The 19904-nt window shown below is 38.1% G+C and overlaps 1 protein-coding gene across 1 annotated transcript in view; it reads right to left on the bottom strand.

The window, feature by feature from the left end:
- BMP5 (bone morphogenetic protein 5) overlaps positions 1-19904 on the bottom strand; it is a 57066-nt gene that overhangs the window by 18623 nt on the left and 18539 nt on the right. Inside the window, exons 2-3 of the mRNA XM_033055560.1 lie at positions 13631-13823; positions 7817-7965 (exon numbers count right to left, since the gene is read on the bottom strand). Of these exons, the coding sequence (XP_032911451.1) occupies positions 7817-7965; positions 13631-13823 (342 nt within the window). The remainder of the gene's footprint in view (positions 1-7816; positions 7966-13630; positions 13824-19904) is intronic.

Raw genomic sequence — 19904 nt, 5'->3', positions numbered from 1 at the left:
TGTATTTGTTTGACTTGGCATTTAAACTTCTTTTTGGCTTTTATGCTATTTGATAGTAAAGTGCCCTTAGCAGTTTGCATAAAAGCTTGCATGGAAGTTTGGTTTTGACTGACTGAACTGAATGAATATTATTTGCCTTTTCACATTCTCTCCCCTAATAATAAAAGAATTGCTGCTGCAAAAATAACTGTGAAGTACTGTTTACAAAAAGGTTCTATCTCAACAATCCTGAAAATTTCGTACTTTTTGTTTTTTCACCCACAAAATCGGAACAATGCTCAGGATGATAACTGCAGAGCTTTTTGCTGTGTCACTGAGTCTGCTTCTGTGCTGTCACATGCAGGCATAGCATAGAATTCTTTTGTGAACCGATCGAGTTCCATCTTAAAAGTTCATTTCCCCTCAGCTGCTCCAAATGGAAATGCAAGAGCCTTTCAAGCTTTCAATAACAATCCGTTTTGCAGTCTTGACCTGGAGACATGTCCTTGTTTTTCATAACATTCAGATAGCTGGCTTTTTCTGAGATTGCCAGAGTGGATACCAATTACAGTAAGATCTTGTGCCTTGGCTTTATCAGACAGTATATATTTTAAGTAACATATTGATCAGACACTTATTTTGCAAGAGCTTTTGGTCATTTATGCATCCTAGCCAGATTTACACTGGCAGCACAGCACAATGAGCAATTCCAAAATCCATTATTTTGTCCTGAGTCATCAGCCTGCACCAAAACACTCATTTTGTTATGAAAAACAAGGACTTATTTACTTTCAAAAGTGTTCAAGAAATCACAAAACACATTTTACAGATTAACCACTACTGCTAGGTCACAGTAGTTATTTTTGGTAATAATCTTACATATTTTTACTTAGAAATGAAAACTGAAGTGATTTGGAGAATTCATTTGAACACAGTTTGCTGAAGAAAAAATTAATTCCAATGCCACACCTATGGCTTCCTTCTTTTGGGGAGTGGTATCTGAAATGAGGTTTGGGAAAGGCCTTTCGAAGAAAGATCCTGAGCATCCAAGGTCCAATAACATTTAATATTGAGCAAAACAAAAAACAGGCTCCATCTATGAAAGCTCACACAGTAGTTTACAAAATTAGAGAAAAACTTTTGTGGTTTCTTATGCCTGAACAGTACTCTTGAGAGCAATGGGACTTGAAACAGAAGAATTGAGACAGAGTTTGGCTGCCAAAGCTTATTTTTAAAAAAAGACAAGAGAAAAGCTAATAACACCAATGTGATGGTCCATATATAACACATCCTCAACACTCCAACTCTAAAGTATTTTTTTACTCTCTCTATTGTATTATCTACATAAACTGCTGTGCAAACTTTTCCTTTGGTGGACACATTTATCTATAACAGCATAAAATATTCTTTTGACACAAGCTTTATGTGTTTTATTAACTCTTCTTCTCCCTGGAGGCATTAAGGAATTCTGGCAAATGTGTGGTCTTGGATGCTCTGCTCTGCCTTTCCTAGGCTTCACAGTTTAGTCAAGACTAGATCCATCTTTTGTTTGTCAAATCTTATATTTATTTGGTTTTGCTCAGTTAATTTGAAGGAACTTTGGGTATCTTTTTGTGTTAATTTTGGTATTCATAAAGCTCTTGAAGAAAGCACTTGGGAACACATAAGGAACCCTGATATGTATAATATGGCAGTACCATGTATGCTTACACAAAAAATCTGATGTAATTATACACAAAAATGCTCTGTAAGTACTTGATTTATCCTTTCAAGTTAATGCACTTAAACTGTGAGTGGCTTGTGGGAGTCCTGGGGCTTTTCTGCACCATTAAAAAATGTGTGCAGGAAGACAATAAAACAAGGAGAGATTAGATTAATTGGTCATCCACCAAAGAATAAAATGGATAAAAGCCTTCTGAATGGAATGGAACACAAATGCCATTATCTCTAAACTAATGGTGTTGAGAAGCAGATGTATCCTTCATCTGTCTGGGGAGCAGGGTGTGGGGTGATTTGCACAGCTGTACAGCCAGGACCAGTGTGCACCAGTGATGGTAGGAAGAGGGGTGGGAGCTTGTTTCACTCCCCTCCTTGGCCCTTCTGCTAAAAGTGAGTGTGCCCTTACTAACAAAGGGTGCATTCACTTCATACAAGCCAACACAATGCAGACCATGTTTGTGACCCAGCTGGAAACAGTGGTGGCACCTATCAGAGCAAATTAAAGAGTGCTGGAACAGGATCATCTGCTCTGCTCAGGGTGGGAGAGTGCTCCTGATGCATTTGCATCCTGTGCCAGCTCCACCACAGAGCCAACAGAACCTCAAGGCAGCGCTGCAGCTCTGGGAGCTTTCTCATGGGGACAGCTGTCATGGGATCACTCTGTTCTGGAGCCTGAGAGACTCATCCCTCCAGCTTGTTTCACACCACAGTATTCCTGAGCGTGTTTAATTTAAAACTAGTGCAATTTTGGCCAAAGTCAGCTCTGAACCAGAAATGAATGTAGCTGTACTTAGGCAGTGCTTGAGCCCAAGCTAATAAAACCTGCTGAGGGGCAGGATGTATTAGCTCGGGTTCAGTGCTGTGCTAACATGGCTATATGGCTTCCAGATGGCTCAGAATTTAGTCAGAGCTATTGCCTGCCAAAGTCCATATATACATCAATATGAATACATATTTCCTAAGCTCCCCTACTACAAGGACAGTAATGAAGGTGAAATTGCTCCTCATACTTTGCCTTGTAAATACCAGATCCATCAAGAGGTTTAAAGGTAACAATCCAGCGACATCCTCCAGGGTATTTGATAGCTACCACAGTCATGTAAGGTTGTCTAGGGGCAACTGTGGGATAGACTGATGACATTTAGTGTGGTAATGGTGAGGCCAAAACAACATGAAATATACAGCCAGAGGCAAATATGAGGTTGTCATGGCTTGAAGGCAAACCAGACACTCCGCATCACACCAAGAAAGTTGCCTTTCTGGAGGCTTAGTTGGAGAAAGGGACCTTGGAAGATCCAGGCTAAAAGGAAGAGAGGCTAAAAAAGAGAGGCTATGGTTTTTAGTTTCTTCCCCAACATCTCTGGAGAACCTCACCAATCCTTCATGCAGCATGTAGGGTTAAGAACCAAACCCCCTTCCAGGGGACACACATCAGAGCATACCCAAATTCATGCTGAAGGGGGAATTGGCCTTCCACAGGCTTCACTTGGATCAAGGAACCAATTTTTTTCAAGTTTGCTTTTGCTCTGAGGGAAAAAAAAAACTTGAAGTAAGAGTCAGAGTCAGGGAGCTGAGGGTTCCTGCTGCCTGCCCACCTCAAAAAGCAGGAAAGCCCAAAGAAACCTTCTGTGGGTCTATGTGGTAACAGAAATCTTAATCTTCTTTGTTTTTTCAAAATTGACGCCAGTTTCTTCCCCTCTGGTGTGCTGGCAGATGAAAAATAAGTGGAAGCTGCAGTAATCTAATAAAATACACAGAACTAAATGACTGCGGGGCTACTCAGGATATTGCATTGACAGCTGTGCATTTAGAATCCATTTTATTCTGTAGATCACCACCAATCACATTGCATGTTATCCCCCTCTCCCGTTCTTTGTAAACAACTCCAGGTTCTCCTCAGCAATGACATAAACAGAAAAAGGATTGCAGTAATTTCACAGTTATAAGCCACACTGTGTATAAGCCGCACTTCCAGATGCCAGCAACTTTTCATTCTTTGTCCATATATAAGCCGCACCTGATTATAACCCACACGTTACAATCCAGAGTGTGATAAAAGATATCTATTCTATCACCATCTGTTGAGGGTGGGGGCAGTGATCCTTATCTCCATGGGAGATATTCTGCTAATGGGCCATCCACTGAAACCAGGCGGGGCATTGTTCTTTATCTTTTCACACCCCATCCTTCCTCCAGCCAGTCATTTTCTGCTAATGGCCCATTGAGTCCCACTGGGTGACTGATAAAATTACTGCATCCCATTGGAAGTTGCTCCAGCCAGGGGGAAGAGCCCAACATTTCTTACCAAAATAAAAACAGAGGTTTTGGGACACTAAGGGAGCCCCTTTCTCCACTGGACTCCAGAGGAAAACCGGATTTCTCCACATCACCACTGGACCTCCAGAGGGAAACTGCACCTTCTACAGGAGCACTGCTCCAACTGAATCACATCTGTCACTGCAGGAGGATGCAGCCACCATTTAATGGGACTGCTACCAACACCCTGCCTGACAGGGTGTCAGGTTGTACTCTGACTTTGTCAGGGTTTGGAGTTTGTTTCTTTGTAGTACTGTATTTCTATTTTAATTTCCCTAGAAAAGAACTGTTATTCCTAATTCCCATATCTTCGCCTGAAAGCCCCTTGATTTCAAAATTATGATAATTTGGAGGGAGGGGGTTTACATTCTCCATTTCAAAGAGAAGCTCCTGCCTTTCTCAGCAGACACCTGTCCTCCAAACTAAAACAGCAACTTTTTGTTCTTTGTCCATACATAAGCCGCACCTGATTATAAGCCGCACTTTGGGTTCGGACCAAAATTTTAGTCAAAATGGTGCTGCTTATAATCGTGAAATATGTTTATACCTCTTCAGCCACAGTGATGTTCAGATCACTGCTAAAATCCACTTATAAAAATGCCAAATGTTAATTCAAAGGTGCTGATTCACTAGGACACGTTTTAAGTCTTAGGAGACATGTGGTACATATATGGGAAAAGGTTGCATGGAGCTTTTCAAATTGTTTGTGCATCTGTATTGATTTTAAGCTGCAATTCATCCAACACCCATGCATCCATCAGCGTGAAGAAGATCACCTCTCATTTGAATCATGACAGAGTTTTGGTGTCAAAAGTAGGGAATCAGCCAAAAGGGGATGCTGTAGAATGTTGAGGATCCATTAAAAAAGAGAATCAAAAAAACCTGATCCTTAATTTACCACAGCCCCAGGGAAACACTGCATTATATGTTGACAGCTTCCATATGTGTCATGCAAACCTTTATTCTTACTGTTCAAAATAAAATGACCCATTAAGAGAAAAAGTCTACATTTCATGCTAAAATGAGACGTATGATACCAAATACTGTCCTAAAAAAAAATTTTAAAAAAACCCACATTCCAGTGTCATGTGGTTTTTGGTTTTTGTACTTTTTCAGGATTTTCAAAGGGGGAAAAATATGAATTACAACGACCAGACATTTTTTCCAAAGATTTTTTTTCCACACTTTTATATTAAATGGTTACAATTCTTTTTTTTATTCCTTATGTAGACATTTATTATTATTATTATTATTATTATTATTATTATTATTATTATTATTAGTGCACCATCTTCAGGGATGCAAAGAAATATATCCACACAAGCAATTGCCTAAAATATCTCTGACAGATAACTGTAAGAAAGATTACTTTTAATGGTAGTGATAACAATATAGTAGCACCTGGAGTCTCAGCAACTATTGGTGCCCATTGGCTGTATGAATAAATCTAAAAATTAGCAAGTATACAGGCTGGATTATCCAGGGCCACAGGGTAGCACTGGAATAACTCAATCAGGGATCCTCTTACTTTAACGGAATCCCATTTAGTTAAATGATCCGTTGCAATGGAAAGGTTAATGGATCAGGTCTTCTCATAAATACCTCTCCAGTTATGGGGACAGCAGTGCTATACCTCCTGTTAGCTCGGCTGACAGCTGGAGGCTGGAGAAATGTGCTTCAGACCTGCCTGGCCTGAAGTTCACTTGAACCAAGGGAAGGTTTCTCAGTTGATTTGAAGCAGTCCCTGAGGTCTCCCAGAGAACTGGTTGGAGGAAAGGTGGGTGGGGTTCCCTGGGTTACGAACCGAGCCCTCTACATACTGAGTCGTATAAAAATTCATGTTCCATCTGTACACAAACGTGTCATTCAACTGCTGGTGTTTCTAATAGCTTCCAGAAGTAACAGCAACCCAATAAAAATAATCAAAGCCTTAAGAGCAAAATTGTAAGAGCATGAAAGGATGATTTTGCTTGTGCTAAACTGAAGTGATATAGCACAAGTCTCTCCTATAGTTTTGAAAACTTTAGTCCCCGGAATGGACTCCTTGTATGAATAAACTGGAAAAGGGAATAGCAAGTGAAGGAAAAGGCAAATTCCTTCATAAGTCCAATAAGTAAGGTGCAAAAGGTAAAGCTGTTTGTAGCTTTAGAATGTAAAATAGAAAGTTATCTATCACCTTTCTAATCTTGGGAGTAGGACAGTGGAAATATTTTTGTGAGCTATTCTTATACAATTTCTTCAGTGTATTAATCTAAAGGTTTCCTTTTACCCATACAAACTTTCCTGTAGTTTACCAAACGGATGTAATTTTGAGGCTAGCACCAACAAATTGCTGGTTGCAGGGTTTCTTAATGAATGCCTTTCATGGATATTTAATTTTCAACAATTTCTGTGTTCAAATCTCCTGGAAAAAAAAAAAAAAAAGTCAAGGATGGAGTTTATTCTGGAGCAGGAAAGCTGGCCAGAAGCCAGCCCACCTAATTTGGATTCCTGACGGAGGTGTCACCTCCCCAGAATTGTAAGAGCTTTAAAATGGCCTCACTAAACCAGGCTGCCTGAGAGATCTGCTCCCCGTGCAGCCCAGGCTCAGGAGTGGTGCCTCTGAAGGCTGGGTGAAGGCAGCAGCAATGGGCAAGCATTTTTGCATTGGTGCCCCCTTGTCCACTGGCTGTACTCTGACTGCAAAGGTAACTTTAGATTAAATAGCCATGAGCTTTGGTGCAAGCCTGTCAGCTCTATTTTTAAGCATCCTGCCTAAAGGACAGTTTTTGCATAGCTCTCCAGCAGCCAGGGCACTTGCTGAAAAAGTATGAGACGCTTTGTTCACAGCCCAGCTGAGCCTGAGGGAGAACTTAGATCAAAACCAATGAGAAAATGTAGCCAGAACAAAGAAGAAAAAAATATTAATCCTTACACCAGGGTTTCTTCTGCTACTCATTAACATTATGTCAGCTAAGGTTTAGATTAACTGGCATCATAGATCCCTGGACCTCTGACATGAAAAGTTTTTTGACAAAAAGAGTTAAATCTGAGTTTGCTTGTAAAGTGGTATGGATTAAGTGAACCATCACAGAAAAAACAGCATATAAGTCTCTTTTTATTAGTTTCTAAAGAAGTCTAAGTAAAGAACATTTATTCTAAAAATATTGTTTTGCATTGAGATGCATTTTCAAATTTAATGAAGAGCATAACTATGAATAATGCAGTAGCCCAGTAAATTTGTACAAAACCCCCCACAGCTCAAAATTTCCATTTTGATAGGGGTTTTTTCTAATTTTCAGCTAACCATAATTTTCAAGATTTCAAAATTTTAACCCATTTCAAGATTAAAAAAATCATATTTTTAAAATTTCAAATTAAAGAAAATCAATTCCCACATTACCCTATTGTTAACCTTTCTTCAATATCAGTATCAACAGCTCCTATATCTTCTAAATGGCTCTGAGGTTTATTTTATAACTTTCTCCATGCTTCAGCCCAAGAAGTTCTGCATCTCTGCTTGAGTTTCCTGAATGTAATCATCAATGGTAGAACATTAAAATGGAACTTAATTTTGCATGTAAGAGCTCTTATCCTGAACCAAATTTAACTTCATTCAGCTAGTTTTATAACTGACATATTCTAAAGAATTTAAAATAATGGAAAATTTGCAGACCACAACAACAACAGGATAAGATTTGTGTTATTTGCTCATAAACTCTCAGTGAATTGTCACACAGTCAAGTTACAAAACACCCATCCAGAAAAGAGTCCTGACAAGGTTTGACAGGAGCACACGTAGGATCTGCAGTTTCGATCTTACCGTCCCCAGTTTCAGCGCAGAGCTGCAAGCCCAGGTTGCTCTGAGGATTAATCACCCAGTGATTGCTGGTCACAGTAATGTCAAAGACAAACCAGCCCACATCAGAAGCTTGAGCCTTTCTTGTGTCTAACAGGAACAAGTCTGCATCCCTAAGTTAAAGAAAATAGAGAATTAAGGCATACAAATATTATTATCTTTTCCCCTAATTTTCTTGCTGACAATAATTTCTTTGAGTCCTAATTAATAATCCTTTGACATATCCTCATTATGACACAGTACAGCATGTGCTGTAGCTAACAAGCAGTTGTTAAGTGTAATACAGGTATTTCCCCTAAGAGGCCTTTCTGAAATGAGTTTCAGCATGTAAAAAACTACAGCTCTGGAAAATCTAAAAATACAACTTCCTGATATAACGACACGAAATACATATTTGAGGCTATGTATAAAAAATGCATCTTTCTACATTAGAATATCTCAGGAAGATTCACTTTTATAAACTTTTCAGCATAAAAGACAAAAAATGTCAAAGTCACTTTCCAATTTCAACTGAAACTCAGAGGAATAGCATTGCTAAAAAGATCTGTTGTTAATAACATAGGAGGGCAGCTGTATCCTATGACAAAACATGAATAGATGGCGGTTCAGACCGTTTCCTATTACTACAGATGTTTAGAAAATAAGTCTCTATATCAAAGCAGAAATTACATATCTATTCAATAATAAAATTATTACATTTTAACCCTCAGTTCCCTGATACATTTTCAAATTTGTTCCCATGAAATCTTCCAGTAATTCAGAAGGGCTGTTCAGGGGAGTTAGTATAATTGTGTTACTAAATTTTTAGTATGGGTCATTTATTTGTTCTGTTTTCACATATCTCATGACACAATTGTTTCCAGATCATCATCTGTATTGCAAATAATTTACTACAATGAACAGACTAAACCCAAGATATTTAACTCTCATCAGTTTCATTTTACACACTTCTTCAAAGCAGCCTGCATTATTAAAAACTGTTTTCACCATTTAACCTTTTAAACCTAAATCTATAATTATAGAAATATATTCATTTTGTGCCACAAATAATAGTCAAAACAGTAAGGTACAAGAAAAAGTGTTTTATTCTAATTTTTACTGTACAAGTCAGCTAAAGACAGACTTGGCTCACACAGATCTGGGAATTGTGCTGTTGCCTTACAGACAGAATTAATATATGCTTAAAGAGCAAAGACAGACAGAAAGAACAGGCTTTGTGCAAAAAAGTGGATTTAAAATTGCTAGTGTCTTGTCGCTGTATTCTTACAGTGCTTAATCACAATGACACCTTAGAAAGTTCCTGTCTTATCTAAACACAGTAAATGCACCTAGAAGGTCTGATACTGAAAAGAAGCATCAAGTGCACCTTTTGAAATTGTGGCTCCTAAATACTGAGGAAAATAAGACCAAGTGAACTATGACAAGCATATGTTTACTTACACGTGAGATATATCTGCAAAATCAGGTTAAAGAGCTCAGAAATTATAAAGGAAGGTAATTTTAAAAAAAAGGAATTGAAAGGGCTTTTTTTCAAGTCACCTCTTTTTATCTTCTGTTAAAAGATAATCTTTTGCTGGGCTCTTATCACTTCCATTCTAGTAGAACTGTGCTAATGACCACACAAGGAGAAAACCTACATTCCCCCTCTGGAGTTAGCATGAAGAAAATCTTACAATTCAAAAGAGCCTGACCCACTATGCTAGCACTGAACAAATTAACAATGTACCACAAGCTCATAAATAGCACTCTCTGGAGTCTTAAATGCCAACTTTTTTCTATAATAAGCCATTTTATCAGAACTTTAAACATGAAAAGTTCAATTCTGAGTAATAGTCTTTGAGACGTTTATTTAGAAATGCTTTTGCACCACTCAGTAGATTTAATAGAAAACTGTAAAAGTGTTTGGAATATAAAACACTGCTATACCACAATGATATCATTCCACACTTGTCTTTTCTCCTCCTCGAATATATAATTATTTTCTCATACAGTGTCTTTCCATTCCAAATCCAGGACTGATACTAAATGTTCTCAAAAGTCACAGTGTTTCCCATGCCAAACCAGAATAAGGCACTACTGATGGTCCCAACCAGAAATTCCTATGAAGGACAAATTTTTCCTCGATGTGACTTTATCACTTTGCACTGCAGCAAAAACTCAAACTAAAGTTTCTTTGGTATTGACACCTCAATTACTTGGTTGTCTCCCTGCAATTATAGTGATCTGGCTAAGGTAATAAACTGTAAAGAGACAGACTGCTCATTAACTCAGCAAATGAAACAAAAATGAATTGGGGATACCTAAAGAAAACCAGAACTGATTCTTGAGAACACATAGAAGAATAAAGAAAATGAATCTGGACCAATACTAATGATTTAGCCCACTTAACAGCATGTTATTACAGAAACTCAAAGTATTTGCCAGGGAAAAAAACCTCTTCCACAATTGATACAGATACAGGCTAAAAACCAGAGCTCTGAGAAGGCAGCAGGAGCTCTGGGGTCAGGCTTCCCCCATTAGCTTATGTCATTCATTCAAACTTCTCATCACATTTTGTGACATTTTTAATTTTTAAATTCTCCTTTATTTTGTGCAATCACACTTAAAATTAAAAACAGCTGCAAATTTTGGCTGACTTTTAAAAAGTATTTCTATTTAAAATATAGCCCACAACACATAATAAAAACCTAAGGCTTTGTGTCTAAATAGCCCGAAATGAAACAGTGAATACATCCAGGCAGAATACAACTGATTTGTTTTGCTTTTATAGAGGCTGTTTAAGTTTAGTGATTTCAGTCTGGTCCCCAATGATCAGTTTTCTACAGAAGAAATGCTTCCACAGTCAAGAATTTCAGCAAAAAGGCTGAAGGCAAAATGTCTAAGAAGCTTCACATCTCCTCGGACCCTTAAGGAAGTAAAGGTGGAACAAACCATCTCTCTGTTCCTTGAAACCCAGAACAGTTCTTGATCATATCAAACAATCATTACCATGTGATAGACCATCCCAATAATGCTGTTTTACCTCTAGTCTCCTTCTAGAAACCTGTTTTTGTATGTGGGAAGAGTCCTCAGAGTTTACTTAAATCACCTAATCATGAACAAAGATTTGGCATGTTGGACAATATTTTCTATTGTCTTGAGGAAAGATCCAGGTTAGGAGTCCATGGTGGGGCTCCATGGGAAGTTAGCCTGCTGTGGGCCATGTTGTACATGCTTCCTTAGACCCAACAGAAAACTTCCATCCCAAAGATTGGAACTTCAGTAAACTCCAAGGGAATTAAACACACCCACTTCAGCAGCCATGCTGCCATAGAGACAGAAAAATGCCTGAGACTACAGCACAATCCTTAGTATGCAGCTTGGAAACTCTGAACCCTGGACACTCTTTGTCTGAAAGAGTAGCAGGACTGTGTTTGGGATTGCATAGGCATAGTCCTGTCAGACACCCCTGTTTGGGACTGCAGAGTCCTGTCAGACACCCATGTTTCCTGTTCAAAGCAAAGAAGGGTGGAGGAGCAGTTTTGCTGTGGAATGTCACTTAGTAAGGACTTGTGGGACATTACAGGATCATAGAGAAAGGTTTGGGTTGGAAGGGACCTCCAAGATCATCTAGTCCCAGCCCCCTGCCATGGGCAGGGATGCCTTACACTAGGACTTGTGGCTCAAAGCCCCATCCAGCCTGGCCGTGAAAGTTTCCAGGAACGTGGCATGGGCAACATGTTCCAGTGCCTCCGCATCTTCATAGTTCTCTCATTCTCCTATTCTGTAGTTGCAGCTTCTAAAAAAATTGTACCTAAAACCTCTTGTACATATGTGGAAAAAACCTGAGGTGACAAAGAAAATCACAAGTGAAGTCTGGGCCCAAAAGCAAAAGGTGTGGCTTTGTTGGAAAAAACAAATCCTGGGAGCTTGTCTTGGGGTCTCTTCCATCTGGAGACAGCAAGGGACATGCGGAAAAATTGCCTTGTTTCTAATTTGAACAGTGAAGAGCTTGTGTTCTTCTCCCATCCTGTTCCACTGAGGCAGTTGCCTATAATATCTCTACATGTAAGTAGAAAATGTCAAAATTAACAATAGGAGAGAAGCACTTAGTCTACATCTGAAGCTTCTGTTGTTACACTGGTGAAATCAAATGCATGGCACATGCAAGTTCCTCCTGTCATCATCATGCTTCCATTAGAGGATATGTGGCCTTTACAATTTTAAATGCAAATATAAATAATTTATAAATTTCTATTTATGCATTGAAGGAAATCAAAAGCATTGTTTAATGCCTTCACAGAGGCAGTTGTCATTTGATCAAGTCAGATAATATTAACTGTGATCTTCATCAGAGGGGTAAACAGTTTTGCTTTCTCTAAAATAGAATACAAAACAGCTACTGTGAAAAGATTCAAAAACTTAAAAAGCAAACATCAAAAATATTAGAACAACTTTTCCCATTAGTTCATAAAAAACATCTGACTTCTCAGGTAAAGAGCTTTCATCACCTTAGTCTTGACCTGTGCTCTTTAAAAACATGTTTTGTTCCTTCCTGCTTCATTCCTTCCTCCAAGAAGTTTCTTTTAGAGCCTATGTCAAAAGAATTTTTGGAAGCTGAAGATAGAGATTAAAAAAAAATAAGAATAAAGCCCCGCTTTATTTTCTTCATCCCCAAATTTACTAAGAAAGAGAAAGTTATTCTGAAGGATGAGTGCTTTCTCTCCTGTTGATTCCAGTGATACAAAATGAATCCCTGTTTACAGCCGTAAATATTTTACAACTTGATGTTCAGAGATCTGACCTGGAGGGTACAAGCTCAAGGTTCTGTGGGCAGAAAAGAGATTTGAATTGTGGCCCAGCTTTCAAGCTAACTTATGATGGGGCTTTTATTTCTTCCAGAATACTCTGAAAGTTTAAGCTGACATTTTCTTTGGTTGCCAAACCTTCCTGGGATAGAAATCAGTTCCAAGAAGAAGGAGAGCTTTTGTTTATCTTAAAACAGAACTTCTTTTTCCCCACTTTTCTGAGAAAAGATATAAACTACTTTAATATCAATCCCCATATTTTGGGTCTATGTAGCTTTTTCAGAAGCACCTTGGAATTGATACTAGTTTTCAATCATAATTTTCAGGTATTTAGCTACTTTGCCTGGTGAAATCTGCTAATTTACTGAAATCTTGTAGAGTCTTGGAAACATGTCATACACAGAGCTCTGCAAACTCAAATTCAGGGATTTGCTCATGTGCAACATCATATATGGCACTTAGGGACATGGTTTAATGGTGGGTTTGGCAGTGTTAGGTTTATGGCTGGACTCAATGTCAAAGATATTTTCCAACCTAGATGATTCTGTGATTTGTTTTACTTTTATGCAGCAGCATGTGTAAAGTATTCATGTCATCTGAAAGTTAGTGCATAAGTTTATCTTCTAATTACCTTCTACAGAATTGTCAAACTCTGGCAAAAAAAGCCATGCTTCTTCAAAAGTAATCCAAGTTAGACAATCTTTCTGCCTCTGAGGAGCTAAGTGAATCTTGGCTTGCAGTACCTCAGTGTCAGCAAATGATGCATGTCCCAAATCCTGACACTTAGACTGTGCATGGCACTCTGCCATTTGCTCACTGAGAACATATACCCCCACCTGCTCTGCTCATGGGCAGATTATTTGGTGAACTTGGACATAAACCTAGAATAAATTACACTTAGGGTAAGTTTTATTCTTGTTCAGTGTCTGCTGTTGCTGCCTAAGAATAAATACTGCACAAGCCACAGTAGCAGTGCACGGCAGGAGGGTACCTGTTGGGATACTCTTTGATGATCTGGTATATGCTGATCTGAATGGTTTCATTCTCGAAGCGGCTGCTGCTCCGATCTTTGTATATCCGGAACTCGGCGGCAGTCACTGCCTCTCCGTGAGGGATCTGGGTAAGGTCAAAGCGGAATTCTTTGTAGTGCCTTCGTTGGTGGGAGAAGTCCTTGTCCCGTTCAACTGCGAGAGAAGGAATTGAATGCAAATTAAAGATGTAAAACGAATGCCCCTTTCCCATGATTAATGGAGAATTCTCTCTGCTTGGGGGTTAACAAACATGACAATATAAAACTGTGCAAATAATAAAACCACAAGCCCAGACATACTTCCAGTTAAAGGAAATTCCACCAGCCCAGTATCTTCAGTTCAAAAGGAAAAAAACCTCTGTGGCTTTTATATAAATTCCAGAAGCTGGAGTGGAAAGAATATCAAAAAAAGCTGAAAGGGGGCATGTTGTAAAGTAACTAGAAATATGGACAAAGCAAAAGTTGTGAAAGGATTTAGGGCTTCAGTTAGCCATAAGCACGGCAATAGCAACTATAGATGACTTTGGAAAACACAGATTGCCTCTAATAACCAGGCTGATGAGAGGAATGCAGCTCATTTCCGTTTAACATAATAAAAGTGGTACTAAAGTGCACTGCAGCAACTATATAGTTAAGAAGCAGTTAAGTCATATAAATTAACACAAGTTGTACTCTAATGGCATGTACATTATCTTTCCAGTGGTCAGAAGAAGGAGCTGTGAGTCAGGGCCAAGTGGTTCTGGCACCCCAGCAGCATAGGATGTACAATTCTGGCTTGAGAAGTCCCCTCAAACCTGTTCTTGGTGGGCAGGTGCAGCTCCCACTGCTTCTGACACTGCCACAATTTAAAATAAAAAAAGCAAACCTCATGATTGCTTAATTGAGGTTTCTACAGAATTTTAAGCAGAACAAACCACAGGATTTTAATTTACCACTGATTTGGGTCTATTTCCATTGTCTGCTGCAGTTCTGATTCTGAGTTAGAAGCAACTTTTGCAATGGAATATATGTTTTAATGTGACAAGGGAAACTACAGGCTGTAGTACTGGCTGATGATTGCCTTATGGGATTAATACTTCAGATTTTAAGGATGTGGAAAGGAAAATGATCCATGGTTTCCACTTCCACAGAGTACAAAGTATCATTGACCTATGAATAAGCCATGCTCTGTGGGAAGAGATAATTTCTCTCTTCTGGAAAAGTTCTACCTGCCTCGTGACATACATGCTTTGTTTTACTGATGGTGGACAAAGTCTAAAACTCAGAGTTGGGATTTGGTTTGGATAACCAACTAAACACTCAGCTTCCCTAAATACTCTCTGCCCTAACTCCAGCTCTTTTGTTGCATTTTAGTCCTCAGATCAGAGGGAGGAACAATATCAGTTCTGAAAAAGCACACGTTTGGATTACTAAATGTTACATATATGAATAATGTGTGTATTATTATAATATTTATACTTACATGCTCATAGAAACATCCCTCCCAAACATTTTTTTCTACATACATAATGTGCATATGCTTGCATGCATATACATAGAATAATATAATTTTATACATAAAATTATGTATCTGTATTATTATAATTATTAGAAATGAGCTAAAAGGTAAAAAATAATTTGGGGCTTGCCATATAAGGGAATAGTTGTGGACATATAAAGTAAGAGCTATTGAACAAAAAGTATCTAACACAATTTGCAGAGCAGTAGTTACTAGTTAAGTCACCTGTGGTCATGTAACTAGTCCTTTACATTGTACTTTCCTGTCACCTTTTCAAAACTTTAAACTCTCCTTGCTTTCATTAGGGTTTTTTTGTCTTTTTTTTTTTAATGTACAAATCTGTGTTGCCTTAAGAACCATCAAAAATAAAATAAATAGGCTATAAGAACGCTTTATCTTCAGTGAAAATGAACTTTCTCCTGGCTGACAAAAGGAAAATTGTCTGCTGTGAGTTTACTTGGCTCAAGTGCATATTTGGCTTACACGGGTTTGCCATCGAATGCCATGTAGAAAAAGTAAAGCAGAAAAGCAGCAGAAGCATGTAAACTGGCTGCTCTGTACCTGAAGATGAATGGGCTGCTACTGAAGAGAAACAGGATACAGTCTATTTAGCAGCTCCACTGCCCCGTTCTAAACTGTGAGATATATACAGAGATCTGACTTAAGGTTTGGGAGTTGTTTGCTTTTTTTTTTAAATACCCATGTAAAGCCTTTCATTTCAGAGGAACTTGGCAGAGATTAGCATATGCAAAAGCACTGAGCCGGGAGGGCTTTTTCTAGTACAAAGAGACTGCTGCAAGCTTCTGAGGTTATAACTGAGCATTTAAAATCTGCCATGGAACAGATATGTCAATAACCTTCAAATGAGAATTATATTTGAAACAGACTTAGGGTAGCAAAAACCTTTGTGCTGCCACTGGATAGTATTTTTTCAAAAAGTATTTACCAGCATGCATGGGTAACTACTCACTATGCACTACTTACTATGAATAAATATTGAATAATGAGACACTGAGTAAAAGTTTTAAATGCCACGACTGATTGACTGATTGATTTTTATTCGGGTTTGAAGCTTCCTTTTGTCTAGCTTCTACCAAGCTAGTTGTTCTAATTAGTAACATCACTTCAGAAACAGTAGTTGTTATAGTTTGGTCAGAAACCCCCACAATACCCCTAATAGTATCACTGAGATCTCAGAGTCACTCACAACTGCTGAATGAACACTGATAGACACTTTCTGGTGGCCTCAAATTAATTGTTACAACTCACACAGATAGCACTTATCTGTGTTTTCACATATATACCCAAGGAAGACACAACACTGTCATCTGAAAGGGACACAAGTTAAAAATTTCTTTGGTTCAAGACAGCATTTACAGGCAGGCCAGGGCTTCAGAGTAGCAACAGCGTGCAGAAGTGAAGGGTTGTAGGAAACAGGCACAGAACAACAGTGTATATACACCCCAAGTCCAAGGAAGTCCCATTCCCTGCAATGGATCCAGAATTTCTATCTGCAAATTTAAATCAGCCAATGTATAAAGCAAAAAAAAATTGCATACAAATGTAGACAACTTAAAGTCTTGCATTTTATAGCAGACTGCAAAAAAAAAGTGGTGATGGTGATGTTGCAATAATGACCAACAGTTAGAATGGCAGCCAAGTTAAAAAAGTAAAATATTTAATTATATTGACCATTTTATTACTGACAATAATACATAAATCTTGATCCCTTCTGCATTTAATAAATGCCTTGACAGGCAAGACTGTGAATGCTCAGTAGGGTATCTGTCAGGTCCTTTGTCCTGCTGAAATGTCATGAAGTGCAGAGAGGCACCATTTCTCAAATATTTTTATTTCACAGGATAGAGTTTTTCAACACTGACAGCCTGAAAAACACAGGTTAAGATTTTCAAGTATTCAGTCTTTTCAGAAGGTTCTCATGTCATTTCAGCCCTGCTCAGTACATCTGCCAAAATGCATTTCTGTGGGACAAATCACAGCATCTAAAAACCAGTTGACCTGAAAATCAGTATTTTTTTAATCATTGGAGGAATATAATTTTTCTAAGTAAAAAAAAGTAGAATGTAAGAGTCACCACTGATTAAAAAAAAACCCAAAAAGCACGGTTCTTTGTTCTTATTGGTCAGGATTCTTAGCAGTGACTTTTAAAAACAGTATTTTTATATCACCTGAAATTAATATATGCAGCACTACAGTTACGTCAGACAAATCATGGCTCAGGGGAATATCACAAACACCTGTGTGTAGGATGGGAAAGAATGATATTTTCCACCTTTGTGGCAAACTGATTAAACATTCACACTGTATTAGCACTAAATCCAACTCTAAGAAGAAAAAAGTCAAATTTACAGGAAAAAGGTATTTTGGGAAAGAGGTTTTCTTTCACACCAAAAGAAAATATTCACTGATTTTCATTAACAAAACTATTTATTTTATGGGGGAGGGGAGAAAGAACAACTAAAAAACACCCAAAGCACTTATATGGATGTATAACAAGTAATCAGTATTTTGGAAATTCAGCTATAAATATCTGATTATGTTGACTGAGCTTAAAAAATATAAAAACTGCTAGCAATAAGTTTAGGTCATAGTGCATGAGGGACTATTAGATGTGCTCTTTCATTAGTGATTAGTTCCACACTGATAGGTGCTTCACTTTTCCTGAAGATGTTGGTGTGTGGCTGTGACACATAGCAAAGTGAAAGCTGCTTTAACAAACCAAAGACATGCTGAAAGACATTGTTATTGTAAGCTGATTTTACAATACAGGATCCCAGGATCTCAACTGGATTCACAAACAGTGAAGCCTCACTAATCAAATTGAGGTCACTTTTTAACTACTAAATATATATACCAAGGCAAAATAGAGGCTCTTACAGACCTGTGTAACTGTAAAGGGTCATTTACACTAATCTCACTGAATTTCACTGTTTGACTCGAAATTCTTTGTATAAGCACTAAGTAAACCAGTCAGTTTTAATCAGTCCAAGGTGATAAAGTTTACAGTAAGCTGATACACTACAAACGACACTCATTTACATCTTGAATATAATGAAATGATAGTTTATCTACAGTGAACACTTGTGGTTATCTGACCGAAACAGGTCAAAGGTTCCAGGCATTTTCTCCTGAAATTACTCAGTGCTGCCTCTAATGACTGATAATTGAAAGCAGAGACTGGAAATATCAAATGTGGTAGGTGACAGATAAGCAACAGATTAATGCAAGTACTCTGTTACAGGACACTGAAAGGTCAGAGGCCCTAGGAATTAGCTATTGTGCTACTGTGAAAAGACAGACATCAAATAGCTGTTTACCTCATTCTTGCTCTTCTCTCTCTCATTCAAATTCCAGTACTACAGATGAGACTGTTTAGAGAAACTCACCTTTCATAAATTAAGGCAACAAATGTTTAGTAGAGTGTGTGGAAAGTGGAGAGTGGTTCTAGAGAAGCATACAGGGTTTAAAAAACCCCACCAAAATAAAACAGCTATGCTGGATATAAATATTTGAATGAAGTGCATCTGAGAGAAGTTAAGGACATTCACCAGAATGTCATTCTCAGTTGGAGACCAGACTACAGATTCTAAAATATGTATTTTGATATTTTTAAGCTTTGCAACTTTTTTTTGCTTGTAGGAAATGAACATTAACTTTAGAAAATCACTTTATCTGGGCAGACATACCTTTCGTCTTTTCACCCTGGAAGTCCTAAAAATGTAAAACTAATTAATATTTAAGTAAGTGGCAGCCATTTCATTCTGCTCATGGGTCTTTGAATGAAGATAATAGTCTTATAGAAAAGGTTTAAATCAGGTGGACTTTTAAAGTCCAAGAATGAAGAAAAATAACTTCCCAAAGTGGTGATTAAAAAAAGAAAAAAAAAGAAAAAGAAAAAAAGGCAGCAGACTATGATTCTACTTCTCTAAGCACTACTGCTTTACTAGGTTTATCTGTATATCTAGTTTCCTGATCTGAACTCAGGGAATCTATTTTGAGTTGGACATTGAAATTGAGAAAAATAGTCACCTGTCCTTCAAGCACTGTTTTGGACACCAGAGATGGCTGCCTGATACAGTCAGTGAAGAGACAATTCTGTTTGTTAGGGGTTAACTGCCTTGTACCAGCCAGTAAACAAAACAAAGAAGTTTATTTACATTTGCCCTTTAGTCCACTGCAGCACCAGAAAATCAGACTGAGATAGTCCTTGCTCAGTCAAAGGACAGTTCAATCCTTATCAGCTGATTTCAATGACTGTATCCTAACTTGCAAGGATGCCAGTAGCCCTGACATCCTGAGCCATTCCACAGAAGAAATGCAGGGGTTGGTTGAGGACCAAAGTGAGAATAAAATAAGTCTTTGCTCCCACATCTGATTTTTCTATTATTTGACATCAGACACTTACCATAATCATTCAGCTGAGTGTTTTAACTACAAAACTTCAGAGTTATACACCCCACTGAATGTCTTCCATTTAGGATGAAGTAGTTGTCACCTCAGAAACATGGTGAGATGGCTTGCACAACTGAAGTGCTGCTAAAGATGGCTATAAACTCTTGAGAAGGTGGAGGCAAGGAAAGGAGAGGCAGTGAGGTAGCCCTCTCTACTAGGGAATGTTTTGATTGCCTAGAACTAAATTATGGTGACAACTGGGTTGAGTGTTTATAGGTTAGAATCAGAGGGAAGGTTAATGGCAGATATCCTGGTAGGAGCCTG

The sequence above is a fragment of the Catharus ustulatus genome, chromosome 3 (genome assembly GCF_009819885.2).
Source record: "Catharus ustulatus isolate bCatUst1 chromosome 3, bCatUst1.pri.v2, whole genome shotgun sequence".
NCBI lineage: Eukaryota > Metazoa > Chordata > Aves > Passeriformes > Turdidae > Catharus > Catharus ustulatus.
Note: the sequence above shows the minus strand (reverse complement) of the source record. Positions and strands in the feature narration are given on the sequence as shown.